Here is a 16,753-nt window from a genome sequence, read left to right on the forward strand (position 1 = left end):
TTTCTTTTAACCGTTTTTATTTACAAAAATCTATTAATTTCTTTTATAATCGATACATAATTTTTTTAACGAAAATTGCATCACAACTCATGGCAATGAATCGAGCATAAAATATGCCATGAACATTTTTACATGAATGGTCACAAACATTGCTATAATATTTCCTATTAAATAAAATATTACTTTTTCACTACGATGTTTCAAATGGAGTAAATGGTTGGGTTTTTTTCAATGCTTTTTCACATTTATCGCCATGAGTTTTATTATGTCGTAAAAGATTATATTTATATTTAAATGCTTTTCCACACTTTTCACATTTAAAGTCTTGAGTTTCAATGTGAGTTTGCATATGTCGTGATATAATAGACTTTGCTTTGAATGCTATTCCACATATTTCACATTCAAATTCACAAGAATCGCTATGAATTTTTATATGTTGTGAAAGATAGTTTTTAGTTTTAAATTTTTTTTTACATTTTTCACATTCAAATTCACGAATATCGTCGTGAGTTTGCATATGTAGCGAAAGATAGTGTTTAGTTCTGAATGCTTTTCCACACTTTTCACATTCAAAGTCACGAGCATTACTATGAGTTTGCATATGTTCTGAAAGATAATTTTTAGTTTTGAATTTTTTTTTACAATTTTCACATTCAAAGGCACGTATATCGCTATGAGTTCGGATATGTTTTGAAAGAAGTTGATTAGTCATGAATGCTTTTCCACATTTTTCACATTCAAAGTCACATATATCGGTATGAATTTGCATATGTTGTGAAAGGTAGTTTTTAGTTTTGAATGTTTTTCCACATTCTTCACATTCAAAATTACAAACATCTCTATGAATTAACACATGCTTTGAAAATAAGATTTTATTTTTAAATATTCTTTCACATATTTCACATTTAAAGTCACAAACATTGCCATGAATTTGCATGTGGTATCTTAAACCACCTTTATATTTGAATGCTTTTCCACATTTTTCACATTCAAAGCCACGAGCATCGCTATGAGTTATCATATGTCGTAAAAGAATGAATTTTGTTTTGAATACTTTTTTACATTTAAAACACTCAAATTTACATGAATCTTTATGCATACGTTGAACCATGGAAGATTTTTCTCCTTCTTGATTCTAAAATAAAATTGAATTGTTAGATAAGTTGTAAAAATCAAGACACACTGGAATAAAAATGTATTTGACTATTACATTGGTTATGTTGTTAATTTGATGAGATAAAACTTTTTCACTGATAGTATTTGCCTTAAATATGTCTTTAACATCGTGCATTTCTAAAACCATATAAAAATCAATCATTGATAAATAATATATATAATAAAATGGGCGTCTTGTCGAAAGTTCTCAGGATAAAATCACGAACTATTAAAGAGTCCAAAACAGTAAATATAAAAATGTAACTTAGTTCAGGTATACTTAACCTTTATTAGCACTAAATTAAATAAATAAATTATATACCTTGTAAATATTTTCTACATTACTAATTATACAATCAGCTTAAAATAAAAAAATACAGGAATTATCAATCAATCAATAAAAATGAATATGATATAATTATGATCAATTTACAAAGAATAAGAAATACATTTACAAGATAAAATGATACAGAAATCATAAAATTATTATTTTCATCATTGTATCTTTACTGTACTCATGCTATTGTGTATTAAAGACCGATGTTAACTATGATATGTATTGTTCAAGATATTATTAGACGCTGGAAAAGGTTTTTTCTGAAATACAATTAAGATTAATTTATATTGTACATCTAACCAATTTCGATGTCGTCTTTGTATGCATCTTCGCTGTTATCGTATTCGCATTTTACATCTATGACCTTGAAAAAAATACTATTTAAAATCCCGTGAGTTAAAAAATGTTATATATTATCTATAATTACCTCGACTTTACACTGAATCGAGTCAACGGAGATAAGCCTTCCTTTATCGTTTTCTGCATCAGATTCTGAAAAAATGAAGTTTATTACTTAAAGATTACATTACAACTGACTAGCAAAGAATTTAGCGAAGTTTGAACTGTAAATACACTGTATTTCGTTACCAACCGAAAATAAATTAGTTTGACATCGAAGAAAAATTAGCTAAAAATCAAAACCTTGAAAGTATTTCTTTCATTTAAATTGTCAGCTGTGATTGAAATCAGAAAAAATAAATTAATACCGATTTTAAAAAGCGCCATTGTGACAGCTTGATTTGACAGTTAATAACTGACGTGTGGTCCAAATACGATGAATTGTTGAGCATGAAGGGAAAATGGAAGAATTGGAAATAATTTAGGTTTAAGCCATTCGTTTGGAATGGTTATTGCCAAATTACAAATATTTTAGATTAAACTCTTTTATCAGAATTCCCAACTACATTTAAAATAATTGTATTTATTTAAGCATGTGCTTAAGTAAATACAATTAAGATTAGCGCATTCCGACCGTTTCGTAAGGTCGGCCGAAGCCGACTGACTCAAAAGACTAACATTTCTGAACGTATACAACATATGAAACGAGCGTCAACACTATGAGGGATTAATAGTGAACATATCTTTTTATATTTATTTGAATACTAATATAAATTTGTTTCATATGTATAATTCTTTACATTGTAACGTTTTTGATTGTAAATAACCTATCGAAAACTATACTAATTTATCAAATACTGACCGATTTTATCGGAATTAAAGATTCACGGGTCATTTCAGCTTATTAATGTTTAACATTCTGTTGGTGGCGCCAGGGCCGGCCCTAGGTTATTTGGCGCCCCAGGCAAAAACTAAATTTGCGCCCCCCCCCTATTAATACTTTAATAACTCATTACATGAGCACAAAAATATAATTCAAATTAAAGTAATTTAATATTATATTTGACACCATACTCTTTTTTGAGATTGTGGGTATTTAAGAATTTGTCGTTTTATTTTCGTCGCGATTTTTTACTCGTGAAATAATCTAAAGAGTGCACAGTAGTGTATACAAAAAAATAATATCAGATTATATTCTTTAACAATATTGTATGATAATTTTAAGTGAATATTGCGCCTTTATTTGGTATCACGGCGCCCCACAAGATCTAGCGCCCCAGGCGATCGTCTGTACTGCCTGCCCCTCGGGCCGGCCCTGGGTGGCGCTGGATCTGAGAGATCCACGGTCATTTTGTTATGATCACTCCACGAGTTAATGTTTGGTAGAGTCCTCCCCTCTCCTACCTTCCTACTAGAAAGAGTGCTACATGCCACTGCATTAGATACCTCCGCGTGGTGAGTTCCCTTGCCACCAAATAAATAAATTTTCTCAATTATTTCCAGTTTTTCAATTTGGCCACATATTTTTGTATAAAGTATGTGCACTTATTTAGTGTAGTCAATTTGAATGTTGTACATGATTTTGGTACCGTATTTTGGATTAGATCCTACAGATCCTGTAGCATAGATCATAGACATGGAGCGCTGCCGCGATTGTTTAGAATTGAAGACGAGAAGACTGACTAAATATAATTATAAATAATGTGGCAACATTGTTCCTTTATTTGATCTGATGGCTGATTTGAACGTCTAATAAAACCAAGAGGAACACTGACTGATAGTCATAAAAATTTAATCAAAAATAGTCATAAGGAAATTCGTGATATCAAAAGCATTTAAATGAGTCATTCTAGTGTTTCGTAATTACTTTAAAATCAGTTTTCATTTTTTAAATTAATTATTTCGTTTTTAAAATAAATTCACGATTTCTGTGAGATCGACGATTTTCGGTCATGAATCTCACATTGGTGTTACTCCAGAGCCACCACCAACGGAATGTTAATAGGTAGCAATGATCTGCCAATTATATTTCTATGTATATGCATATTTATGTTTATCATTATCATATATACGAACATAAGTCCAACAATTGTTCGCCTGTAACAGAAGAAATATTTAGAAACGATCAAATCACTTGAGAATAAATGTTATTGCTACGGAACTTGCAACTTACTGGAACTTTCTTGTCCAGTCCAAAACTCGACTAAGTAACAGACGTACATCACTATGCATTTTAACAAATAAAATACGTTTTGCATAATAACTCTTTAATTAAATCTTAATGTTAAATTAATAAATAAAATTGAACAGTGTTGCTGAATGCTGAAAATCTGCATATCCAACTGCCTATCTGATTATTTTCTCCAGCTGAGCTTAATAGCTGTTCACTTGCAAAACTGTGTTTTAAATTCTTTACTATGTGTAGCTTGTTTAGCAGTTATATCTCACCCATTTTGACGTAAAGATTTATAGCATAAAGCAGGTACATACTATTTTATCACATTTCTATATGTCAAATAAGGAAATTAATTAAATGTGGTTTCAAATCTCTTAACATATTTTTACATGGTCACAAACATTGTTATGATATTTAATATGGTATGAAATATTCTTAAAGTACAGTTAAGGTTGTGTTTTATTTTCAGTGCATTTCTATATTCAACATACCACAAGAATCACTATGAGTTTTGTTATGTCGTGAAAGATTATATTTATATTTGAATGCTTTGCTACATTTTTCACATTTATAGTCCTGAGTTTCAATATGAGTTTGCATATGTCGTGAAATAATAGATTTTGTTTTGAATGCTATGCCACATATTTCACATTCAAAGTCGCAAATGTTTTTATGAATTTTTATATGTTGTGAAAGATAATTTTTGGTTTTGAATTTTTTTTTGCAATATTCACATTTAAAATAACGAACGTCACTATGTATTTGCATATGTAGTGATAGATAGTTTTTAGTTTTGAATGTTTTTCCACATTTATCACATTCAAAATCACGAACATCTCTATGAGTTAGCACATGCTTTGAAAATAAGATTTTATTATTGAATATTCTTTCACATTTTTCACATTTAAAGTCACAAACATTGCTATGAGTTTGCATGTGGTATGTGAGACCACCTTTGTATTTGAACGCTTTTCTACATTTTTCGCATTCAAAGGTACGAGCATTGCTATGAGTTGTCATATGTCGTAAAAGTTTGCATTTAGTTTTGGATGCTTTTCCACATATACTACACTCAAATTTATAAGAATCTTCATGCATACGTTGAACTCTGGACCATTTTTCTTTTTCTGGGTTCTAAAATAAAATTTAATCATTAGATAAGTATAAGTCGTAAATATCAAGATACATTGGAATCAAAATCTATTTGTATATTACATTGGAAATGTTGTTAATTTGATGAGATAAAACTTTATCACCAATAGTATTTGCCTTAAGTATATCTTTAACATCGTGCATTTCTAAAATCATATCATAATCAATCATTGACATATTATAAAATAGGTATCTCGTAGAAAGCACGTAAAACAAAATCACACCGACAAAATCGTGAACTAAGAGTTGACAGTGTTCTAAAAATATAAGCTCAGTTTAAAAATACACAAAATTTTTAGCATTAAATTAAATACATAAATAAATAAATTAGATAATAAAAATATATTTTCTACGATACTCGTTATAATAAAAAACAGTTTAAAATTAAAAATAAAGAAATTAATTATTAAAAAATATTTTAATATAATTATAATCAATTTACAAAAAAAATAATAGATAAAACAACATATAAATTATAATAAATAAAATATATTATAATTTTAGATATGGTTCTTAAAATAAATATTAGCTTTTATCAAAAACCAAATTTTCAACTCAAATTCATAGAAGAATATTTGTTGTGTTAATGTTGTGAAATTCTAATTAAAACAGATAAAAAAATATTATCATTATTGAATTATTGCTGTATTTTGTTATTGTGTATTAAAGATGAATGTTAACTGTGATTTTTTTGTTCAAGATTTATAGATGGAATAGATTTTTTGAAGGATACAATTTTGTCGGCGCTCTATTGTAAAAGTGCCATTAAATGCAACAGTATATGTACTACATCTAACCAATATCGATGTCGTTTTTGTATGTGTCTTCGCTGCTATCGTATTCGCATTTTACATTCAAGACCTTGAAAAAAATACTTTTTAAGATCACATGTGTAACCAAGTGTTACTCTTTGTTTCTTTACCTCAACTTTACAATGAATCGAATCAACGGAAGTAAACGCTCCTTTGTCGTTTTCGATATCAGCTTCTGAAAAGTTAAAGTTTAATACTTGATTTACCAGTAAAGAATATAGCTGCATTTAAAATATAAATACACTATATTTTGTTTCCAACTGAATATAAATTAATTTTACGGAGAAGTAATATTAGCTAAAATGCAAAATATTACACATATTTCCTTTAAATTTATTGTTAATTGCGATTAGCATCAGAAAAATCAAATAATACCAGTTTTAATAAACGCCATTGTGACAGTTGTGTTGACAGTTCATATTTGACGTTTGGTCTGGCTACGACTGATTGTCGAGCATGGCGGAAAAATGGGGGAATTATAAACACGCGTCTAGAATTGATCGATATATACTATTCTTTTTATTACTACTACTAATACTAGTATTATTATTATATAATATTTATTATATATTTTGTTATGTTAAAATTGACATGTTTACTTTATTTTTCTTTACTCGTGTCGTGAGAATGGAGGTTTTGTAACGGCATTACAAGTAAAATAGCCTAAAGCTTCTCTTCATCCAAATCTTAACAAATTTTTATTAAGTGCATTATTAATTCCAATCCTATTTCGAGCACCATCAATACAAATAGCAAAGTTTTTTTGATTCAAATTGAACTAATCTTTCAAGCACTTATTCACTTCAATAAAATATTTTTCTGATTGTGCCACCTGACATTTAACACAATTCAGCTAGTTCTGTAGTATTTTCAGGTTTCTAATGAAAATGAAAAGTTGAGGAGTGTCTATTTAACCTGTGTTCATATCTATAGTTAGAGAATAAACACAAAACTCACAAGCATTCTATATTAAATAATTTTATAAATTGGTGGTTGTATCAGTTATTTCTTGTGATAAACGGATATTTTTATATTAATATTTTTGATCTAGAGAACAATTCAGACTCAGCTTGCACTTCTTCACAAAGTCGCTATTTGGAAAAAAATATCAGCAGTTGCGATTCTTTTGAAATATAAAAACATATCATAGTAGCCGTTTCATGTTTATCGCAGAATCGGAAGAACGAGAATTAGGTTATTACATATGCTTGTGTAACAGTACAATACAATATTGATTATTTTGAAAATAAAAAAATAAATTTATTAATTGTATATTTATTTATAATAGCACAAAAAACTTTAAAAATAAGGATATTTTTTTACATTTATTTTAATGTTTTGCGCTTTGCGGGCTGCAGTATCAGTGCTGGTGGACCGCATGCGGCAATATATTTAAATCAATAAATATTAATAACCCTCAATACTAGGTATATCTGAAATTCGTTATGGTCGAAATTTTAGTGTTAAGACTGACAGTTGGTCTGACGGAAGTTTTACGTTTTACTTTACAATGGCGAGTAGGAGAGCCCCTAGAGCTCCAAATAAACGTCCACCAAATTCTCTAGCGCAGGTAATGCATTTTTATTGCATTCCCAATCAAATACTGCGTTAATCCTACTTTGCACCCTTTTATGAATCATCCATTTTAATTTTTCATAACACTAAATTATTATATCAATATTATCAGTATATTAAATAATACATTGTTTATTTTTAGTTTGGACTTTTTGATGTCCCTGAAAACCTCGACGACATTGGCCAATCCGATGGCGATGGCGATAGCGATTTAGAAGCCGAATTAGCTGCAATCGCAGGAGGCGGTGCTAAGAAACCCAAAGCTAAACCGAAAGCTAAACTAATGCCTAACGTCGATTTAGATAGACTCGTAGCCGATAGCTTAAAAGATATTCCATCAGACGAAGAATTATCCGGTATGTTTATTTTATTACTCTGTTGTAATTTATATTTATATTTAAAATCTGTGATTACTCACGCAATTTATACAGATGGCGATGACGATCCGGACTTGTTGAATGAATTATCCGAGTTAGCCATCGAAGATGAAGATGCTCCGTTACCAGTTAGCGAACCACCTAGAGGCGGGCGATCCACTCCCCCAGCTTCGGCTAAAACGCAAGATATTCTTACGCTCTTACAAGAAAGAATCGAAATGTATAAATTAGCCGAGAAAAATGCAAAAGAATCCGGAGAAAGCGGCCGCGCTAGAAGGTTTAACAGGGGCGTTAAAACGCTAAATGACCTTTTAAAACAAGCAAAAAATGGCAAAACTATAAATGATGATGATATTCCGCCACTGGTGAGCACTGCAATACATTCTCAAGAATCAAAAGAAGAAGAAAAATCCCCAATCGTACCGGATCCGCCAGCAACTATTCAAACACCCGAAACTGTCACTAAGCCTGAACCGTCCCAACCGGTTGAACAAAATTTCTCCGACGAAGTCAACCAAGCGTTATATATGTTAAATGGTTATTGATAATTTATTATAATGTCGAGGCAAAAAAAATGTTAACTGGTAGAAACGGTAATCATGGTAAACAAGGGTGCAATATCCAGTGAATAAGGCAGGCGGAGTAGTATCTAATAATCCTTCACCAGTTTCATTAGACACCTCAATAAACCCCATTAATGATTAGTTTCTTGTCTGTAAAATTTATGTACAAAATTATTATTGCTGCTTGTTCCGTGTGGAATATATTGGGTGTATCTGGACCTTTCGTATTTCCCATATTATTGTCATATAATTATGACAATAATATCGACTCTTGATGACATTGATAACATATATATACGTAAATATTACATATATTAATATTTTGGAAAATATAGTTTTAATTAGAGTATGCTCGCTATAAGGATTCCAATTTGTAGTTGTATGCTTGTATAAGGCCTATCCAAACAGAGAGCGAAGCGAAGGCGTGGCGAGGCATTTTTATTTTGTAATACACCGAGTACTTCGAGTCTCGTCACACAGAAAGCGAACGTGAAGCGTTCCGAGGCGTTTTCGCGGCTTCGCCAGGGCAAAAAATTTGGGTACACGACATAAATAAAACCCGGGAGGACTATGGAGAGTATCATAGGCTCCATAATTGAATCTTATGAAGACCGATTTTACACTTATTTTCGTATGTCTAACGAATAATTTGTAAACAATCACAACCGGCACGCTTCGCCTCGGAACGCTTCGCGTTCGCTTTCTGTGTGACGAGACTCGAAGTACTCGGTGTATTACAAAATAAAAACGCCTTCGCTTCGCTCTCTGTTTGGAAAGGCCTATATTGTGGCTCAAAACAATTTCGCTCAGAATATTTAATTCTTTATTTAAAAAGAAAATATATGTTTATTTAACAAAGAGTCCTTTATAAATTGGTAGACATTATAATTTATTTCCTTAGAAAGCGGAAAGTGGTATTCCTTTTCTGAGTTTAGATATTATTCTAAAAATATTAAATGAACCATAATTAATTAACCTAACCGAAACAATAATACAATAAATTAAATTTTCATAACAATTGTTACCTATCTTTTTAAAATAAATCATAATCAAGATCAAAAACGTTTTATGTCACACTGCACTTCAATAATGAATAACAGCGATGAGGAATCAAAGAATGTCCTTAAAAGAAAAAACGAGAACGAAGATTCTAAGTCAATAAGCATATGCGTCTATATCGCTTCTTCTCATATATCCGTATACAACACATTCACAAAAAAATCCTTATCGCAAGTGTACTCTACACTAAAATTAATGTTACTATCACTATTGTACATGTATAAAGAGGTCAAGGTATACATATGTGTGTATATATTAATATTATAGATATATGTCATTTAAATTTAGAACACTGAATTTTAACTTTTCTTGCTTTTATCTTCGCAAAATCATTGAAAATTTCTTCCAAGTCGAACTCATATGCCATTACAGCTTTAATATATAAAATTGAAAGTCCATTTAGTCTTTCTTCAGTCATTTGTGAGTTTCTATAAGGTTTAATTTTGAAAAAATAGCATATGGACGTAGTTACAAAAATTTCAGTTAACATTTTCTTGCCTTGGGGTCTTCATATATCTACAATTTAATATTTTAATAATCATAAGTTGCATTTGTAGATCGTAAAAATGCTTATAAAATTGCGGCATTGAATGCCAAAAAAACTGGTGAAAATGATTTGGCATTGAATTATTTAAAAGTGGTGAAACAATTCGATAAAGTTATGGAAGCATTGAAAGAGGGTAAACCTGTTGATTTAAGCAACATGCCCGGACCTCCGGGCAGTTCCAGACCAAGTCCAGTAATGCCTCAAAGAGAAAATGAACACGCTCAGAAATCAGTCGGTTAGTATGTTTTATTTATAAATAACTATATTTATATAACCATATTAAATTAAATGCTCTTTTATAGATGTACCTTCTGAACCCGCTAATGAAGAAATTCCCGAAGGTCCTCCACCAACACTGATAACGGCAAATTCTGTGGCAGAAGCTCTTCAACAACGCTTAGAATTATATAAAGTACTCCATTTCTACATATTCACTATAATAATAGACACGTTTATCTGTTACAAAATGTGTTGAAAAATAATCAAGTAATAGTGTGTCTAAGGATTGTACAAATTTATTGATTAATGAATGTACTATTTATTTATAATAATGCATACATAACACCTTCATCAACTAGAGAAACTAACAAATTTGTGTGTGAAAAAAGAGCTTATTCACCAAAGCATTGTTGAAAAGAATTGAATACCATATTTTTCATAGAATAATGTTTACCTATATAAATATATTTTATTTTTCTTACCTGCTACATTGAGATTTTCTTTTACTTCTTTGGTATCTAGATAGAATCATATTTTCGTATAATAAAAATCTAGCTAATTGTGGCCAACTACTGAAGTAAATCTTACAATTTAGTGTATTAAAATAGGCAAGTCATAAAAAATAGGGTTTCCCCTTGCACATGAGAGTATTCTTCTCTAACGCTTTTGTTGAATTTAACAGATTGTAACAGAAAGCTTCAAATATTAGAATTTCTTCTATTACCGTGTCTTCCGTCTGACCAAAAGAAAGCTCTTTTTACTTTTTTTTTTAACCCTTTGGACGCATTAATAAAAAATAAATATAAATTTTTTTTTTTTTAAATTCAAATTTTACTTTGGTTCTGTGTTTAAATGTTCTGATTTTTTAATTTTTATTTATTTAAAATGATATTTTATGTTTATTCACAAAAAAGTTTTTTCTTAAAAACATTTTTTTTTACTGATTTTTGCGTAAAGAGATAAAAAAATCAATTGAGTGACTGTAGTTGACTATCGCGTCCAAAGGGTTAAGATATATACCTAGTAATTATAAAACAATATTTAGCTAAGATGTAATGCTTTTGTTAGTATAAAAAGAAGCATCGGCTGTCCGTTGTTGTTTTATTGTATTTTTTTATGCACTATTCTTTTAGTTTTTATTGCTGTAATTTGCTTTATGTATGTCATTTGATTCACAGTAGGTTAATATTTTAGCAACAAGAGGCAGCTGCAGCAGAAGCTGGTAATAGTTCGAAAGCCAGAAGGATGGGACGTATTGTTAAACAGTTTCAACAAGCTATAAAACTGAATTCTGCTGGTAAACCCATACCGTACGATGAGCTACCGACGCCTCCAGGATATGCGCTGATTCCAGGAGCACCTCAACCAGTACAAGCACCACCTGAAGAAGCTCCAACACCTCCTCCTCGAAGGCAACAGGTAAATCATATCTTTGATCATATTAATAATGAATTGATAACGATAATAATAATCTGAATATGATTTCAGCCGACAGAACCATCAGACGACGGGGAAAAACCTACCCTTGCTAAGACTGGAAGAAGTAACTCTGTTCGAAAGATGGGTAATCAAATGGGAACGGGATTAGCTAGTCATCAATTGAATATTCTTTTACAGCGACAAAAGGAGTTCAAAGACGCAGCATTGAGTGCTAAACAAAAAGGTTTTACATAGTTTGATATCATATTTATAACTTCAAGATATATATATTTTAACATATAAATAAATTCAGGTGAAATAAAAGAAGCTAAAGAATATCTACGTTGCGCTAAAGGAATTGATCCGTTGATTGATGCAGCTAAAGGTGGCCTACCCGTTGAATTAGCAACTGTACCGTTACCACCTCAAGCTAAACAGGAATTAGAGGAAAGGTAAACATTTATTTAAAAAAACCGCTTGGGCTATCCTGTATAGAATTTTATGTGGTATGATATTTCAGTTTTGATATGATAAATGCAAACGATTGCTCCTCCGAAGATGACGGAATCAGCGATATAATCAGCCGTTTGGAAGAACAACTCACCAGTCAACTCAAATTATGTATATCGAACCGAGAACATCACAAAGCTCTGGGAGATGTGGCCGGCACTAATAGATTCGAGCATTTAGCGCTAACTGTAAAACAAGACTTGGACATTGTTAAACTCGCAAAGAAAACTACCGGTGAACCTCCTAAGTTTCATTACGAAACCAAGCAATTTTCAATCGTGCAATCGTGCACGGATCTTATGGATAACGACTTGGAGCTGACTGTTGTCAGGGGAATCAGTTACAATGTGCCTAATTCCAAAGATATAGATACTTACGTCAGATTTGAATTTCCGACCACTGTAAGATTCCGTTGAATCTTTAAATGATTCGTTAAATTTTAAAAATGTTTGTTTCATTTTTAGGAGGAGCCGATTATTAATAAAACCTCGTTGGTTAAGGATACGAATAATCCTGAGTATAATGCCGTATACGTTTTACCTATAAACCGAACATCCAGAGCTTGTCAGCGGATTTTTAAACGACAAGCTGTAAAATTGGAAGTGTATTCTCGTGGGTAAGTAAATATTATATACATATATTTATTATAAAATTACCATTAATTTTGCTAAATGTTGCTCAAAATGCACGTTTAAAGTAGAGTGGGGCAAAAGTATGCACTTAGTTTTTGATCCCATGTTAAAAAATCTCTAGGATTTTTATTTATATTTTAAATACATTTTTTGTAATATATTTTTTCAACCAATATCAAAAAAACGTTAACTCCAATGTTAGTGCAAAAGTGTGTTTATATTGATGTTATATTTGGCATGAACTATAGATTATGTAGAACACAATATAATTAATGATTAATAACATTGCTTTTGAAAATATTTGCTACAAACGAAATAGATTGTCTTCTTAATAGAAATATAAATTTTGCTACTATTCTTCGCATTTTTACATATGATTAAATTCTCGAATAGAGGATCTGTGTACTCTTAAGCTCATAGAGTTGATAGGATATATTACGACTTCAACTTTCATATTTTTCAGCAGGATGTTGTTTTACTCGACTACCTTATAAATTAGTTTCTACGAATAAGACTTTTTTAGACTTTTCTTCATTTTATCGGCTTTTGCCTGTGAATTGTTCTTTAAAGGTGTTATCTCCAAACATTACGATATCTCCCTTTTTAGAAATTGACTTCTGCAGGGAAGATTAGTTTTTTCAATGCTCAGTTCTGCCTTACAGTGATGTAAGAAGATTTGAAAAATATTCTCACCTTATGGTATCAAGACTCTCAAACTGATACTTCAATCTGCAAGGTGCTGTCAGAGACAGCACCTTGCAGATTGACTCAGTGTTGTCAATATACCATTCATGGAAACAATTATATCTATACTGGACACTTTTACCCCACTTTACTATATAACAAGTTCTGATAGTGCACGTGTAATGCGGTGATGGTGAACGAATGTGTTTGTGATGATATCGGATAGAAAGATGTGCGTGTAATCGTTAGGTGTTGCGGCCGAGCCTGCAGTTGCCCATTCTCATGTTTCAGCGGCTTTTTCACAAGAGATTCTGTGGTCGGAACAGTCAACATAAAACTGCAACCCCTTGAAACTCAAACTGTACTGCATAATTCGTACGACGTAAGGTTTTTGTAATAAATTTATTTATTAAATTTAAAATAATAACTATATGCTTTTATTAATTTTTAGTTAATGGACGGCCGTAAGACTATCGGCGGAAAGTTAGAAGTGAAGATACGAGTCCGTCACCCTTTACTCACAAAACAAGTGGAACAACTTACTCAGAAATGGCTCGTAATTGATCACTAGCGACGTATAAATTTTATTATTTTTTGCCATTCCATCACAAGCAATAATTATATTTTTAAGCTTACACTGACTTAAACAATTGTTTTAACTAAATTGTTTGATTTACTTATGTTTATATTTGTACCGTCTGAAATTTTGTTATAAACTGGTTTATTTTGATGTTATAGATGAGGTGCTTATAAATGTTATTTGTATATTTTGTCAATATACAACGTTTTGTAAAGATTTTTTGTTAAAATGGTTAACCCTCTAACTAACGTAAAATGTGAATATTTTTTATTAAGTCATTATTAAGTGCCTGAAGTTGTCATGTATAATCAGCTTGTAATTTCATAGTCTTATATTATTATATAAAAATATAAACATATTCTATAAAAGTTAATTGGTTATGTTAATTAATTTTACCCGAATCATTGAGATGAAAGAATATTAATATTATAAATCACCTGCGCCCTCTCGTTATATCTTAATGACATGAATATACCGATGATTTAAAATTATTTGAGTTGAGATATGATTCCATCAACCATCTGTCTTCTAGTGTCAGAAAATGCCGTATCGTATCATTTTCCTGATCCCAGTCACTACCGTTGGAAACATTTTGGCTAGAAAAATCTTCACTTAAGATCCTTACGTGTAAACAATGTCTGCGAAAAATCTTCCAAGATGCTCTGCTCTTTTAAAAAAAACAGATTTCACTTTGACGATTTGTCGGTTATTTGTGTTCTAAATGACACTTTTGTTGGTAGCATTTTTAAATTGGGATCTTTAATTTAGAATCCTCAAGTAAACAAAAATTTCATTTGAATAATAAAAAAAAATCAGACGTTTTTTCTACATTTACTTCGAAAGGTGATGAAAATGTATCAAAAAAAGTTTTATTTTGGATGTCTATTGATATTTATACTTTTAAAAAGTTGTGATTGTAGAAACCATACTTTGCATCTTGTCTGAGTGGATTCATCAGAATCTTGCAAAGAAGCAATAACTATCTTTAGTCTTTGGTACTTTCCAGAAAATTAATAATTTCTTTAGTGGAAGTCAAAAAATATAGAAGATTTTAATACAACATTTAACACTATTCTTTACACAACATCTCAAAAACAAGATGGTCAGCAAGGCAAGAAGCGGTATTGCTAGTGGCACTAAATTTGCAGTCTTTGCGATCAGCTTTGTATGAAATCGATACTAATGTTATTACATTATTACTAGATAAATATAAAAATGAAATTAGTGAAGAAATTTTAGAAGAACTAATACTGCTGAAGCGTATTTATAAATCCAATTTTAAACTAAGTACGAAACCAGCAAAATTTCTTAAAGAAATTATCGACATGGGATTCTTAAACATATTACCGAACACAGTGATTGTGCTTCAATTATTTTTAACTTTGTAAGTATAGTAGAAGATTAAAGTCATTTAGTGTTTTGAAAATAATTAAAAACTTTCTACAAACGACAATGAGTCAAGAGCGAATAAATGAACTGGCAATACTCAACATTAATCACCATTCAAAAATATTAAAATAAAACCAAATTTGCTAATAGAAAATAATTAAATGTTACAATTGAATAAATATTTAATAACATTGTCTTGAAAAACACTGGTATTTTTAACTTGCAAATTGTATTCGTGTTCGTGCACGTGCGAATGATACTCATATACTCGTATATATAATATATCCATATACATACATAAACAAGACTTTTATAGTTATTATTACAATACTGATATTTCATAGTTTTTATATGAAGTTGAATAAACTAAATACTATAATAAAGAATGCATACTCTTGAATAATTTATATTGTTTTTTATACATTATCATATTACTGGTATTAGTTTATAAGAAACTGGTTGTCAAACCGTATTTGCGTACTATAACAACTCTTTTTTGTTTATTGTTTGGAAAATTCTTCTAACTGGTTACAACCAGAAATGATTCTCTATACATAATTTATTATGTATGTATGTACTCATAATATTATGAACTTCTGCATGTTGATCTTTTATCACATATTAATTGTTCATATCCTGAAAAAGCAAAAATTAAAAATTAGTTTTATTAATTATAGCTTATAAAGTTTTATTAGTATATTTACAAAATTCTTAATCATGTGAATACATCAATACAATGTAAATATTTATTTTACTATGGGTCATAATTTCTACTGTCACACAGAACAGACGACCGAACAGGTTTTTGTACATTAAATTGATGTAGTAATAGAAAAATCAAACAAAAAGCATGGCCCATGGGGGGATCGAACCCACGACCTTCGCGTTATTAGCACGACGCTCTAACCAACTGAGCTAATGGGCCGATGGGACTGATGCTGAAGATCTGGTCTGTAAATCAAATAAAGAAAATGTTCGAATGTTATTTAAGTAAAAGCTTAATCTTTTATTACTCTTTAGTATAATAATGATGATTGAATGATTGCAACAAGTCTAAATAACAATAATTCCATCTGGAAGTAAGATTTGTGTCCCCATACAAGTCATCAACATGTTTTCCATATTATTTTTTCTTTGCGACGTCTTTTAATTAAATTATTTTACATCTGCAATAATCCATATTGCCGAAGTAATGCATTTTGGCTATTATTAGCCACCTTTGTGTGAT

General features: G+C 30.4%; 2 protein-coding genes and 1 non-coding gene across 11 annotated transcripts; 1 reads left to right on the top strand and 2 right to left on the bottom strand.

Annotated features, from left to right (window-relative positions):
* On the bottom strand, positions 1–6,434 carry LOC148239036 (uncharacterized). Of its 8 annotated transcripts, none has more exons than XR_015811664.1 (9): positions 6,347–6,434; positions 6,082–6,146; positions 5,957–6,020; positions 5,223–5,305; positions 4,961–5,141; positions 1,920–1,984; positions 1,793–1,869; positions 1,211–1,293; positions 1–1,135 (listed from the first exon to the last, which is right to left on the bottom strand). XR_015811664.1 is itself a non-coding variant. In XM_088199998.1 (9 exons), exons 1-9 carry the CDS (start codon positions 6,363–6,365, stop codon positions 191–193), a joined length of 1,569 nt encoding a protein of 522 aa, XP_088056124.1. In that variant the 5' UTR covers positions 6,366–6,434; the 3' UTR covers positions 1–190. The 8 variants fall into 8 exon arrangements, 7 of the variants coding, with proteins under 7 accessions (XP_088056124.1, XP_088056167.1, XP_088056141.1 ...); XM_088199998.1 differs by having other exon boundaries at positions 1,793–1,856; XM_088200041.1 differs by lacking the exon at positions 1,793–1,869.
* Positions 6,435–7,430: 996 nt separating this feature from the next.
* Positions 7,431–14,506, top strand: l(2)gd1 (lethal (2) giant discs 1). Of its 2 annotated transcripts, none has more exons than XM_088199981.1 (12): positions 7,431–7,541; positions 7,689–7,902; positions 7,978–8,460; positions 10,103–10,327; positions 10,395–10,504; positions 11,506–11,730; positions 11,800–11,974; positions 12,044–12,182; positions 12,251–12,641; positions 12,705–12,856; positions 13,806–13,938; positions 14,008–14,506. In XM_088199981.1, exons 1-12 carry the CDS (start codon positions 7,482–7,484, stop codon positions 14,125–14,127), a joined length of 2,427 nt encoding a protein of 808 aa, XP_088056107.1. In that variant the 5' UTR covers positions 7,431–7,481; the 3' UTR covers positions 14,128–14,506. The 2 variants fall into 2 exon arrangements, with proteins under 2 accessions (XP_088056107.1, XP_088056116.1); XM_088199990.1 differs by having other exon boundaries at positions 13,848–13,938.
* Positions 14,507–16,376: 1,870 nt separating this feature from the next.
* TRNAI-AAU (transfer RNA isoleucine (anticodon AAU)) lies at positions 16,377–16,450 on the bottom strand. Its single transcript has one exon. It is a non-coding gene; the product is annotated as a tRNA-Ile (tRNA).
* Positions 16,451–16,753: the final 303 nt, after the last annotated feature.

The sequence above is a fragment of the Plectrocnemia conspersa genome, unplaced genomic scaffold (assembly GCF_051122295.1).
Source record: "Plectrocnemia conspersa isolate PC_06_02 unplaced genomic scaffold, ASM5112229v1 ptg000001l, whole genome shotgun sequence".
In the NCBI taxonomy this organism is placed as follows: domain Eukaryota; kingdom Metazoa; phylum Arthropoda; class Insecta; order Trichoptera; family Polycentropodidae; genus Plectrocnemia; species Plectrocnemia conspersa.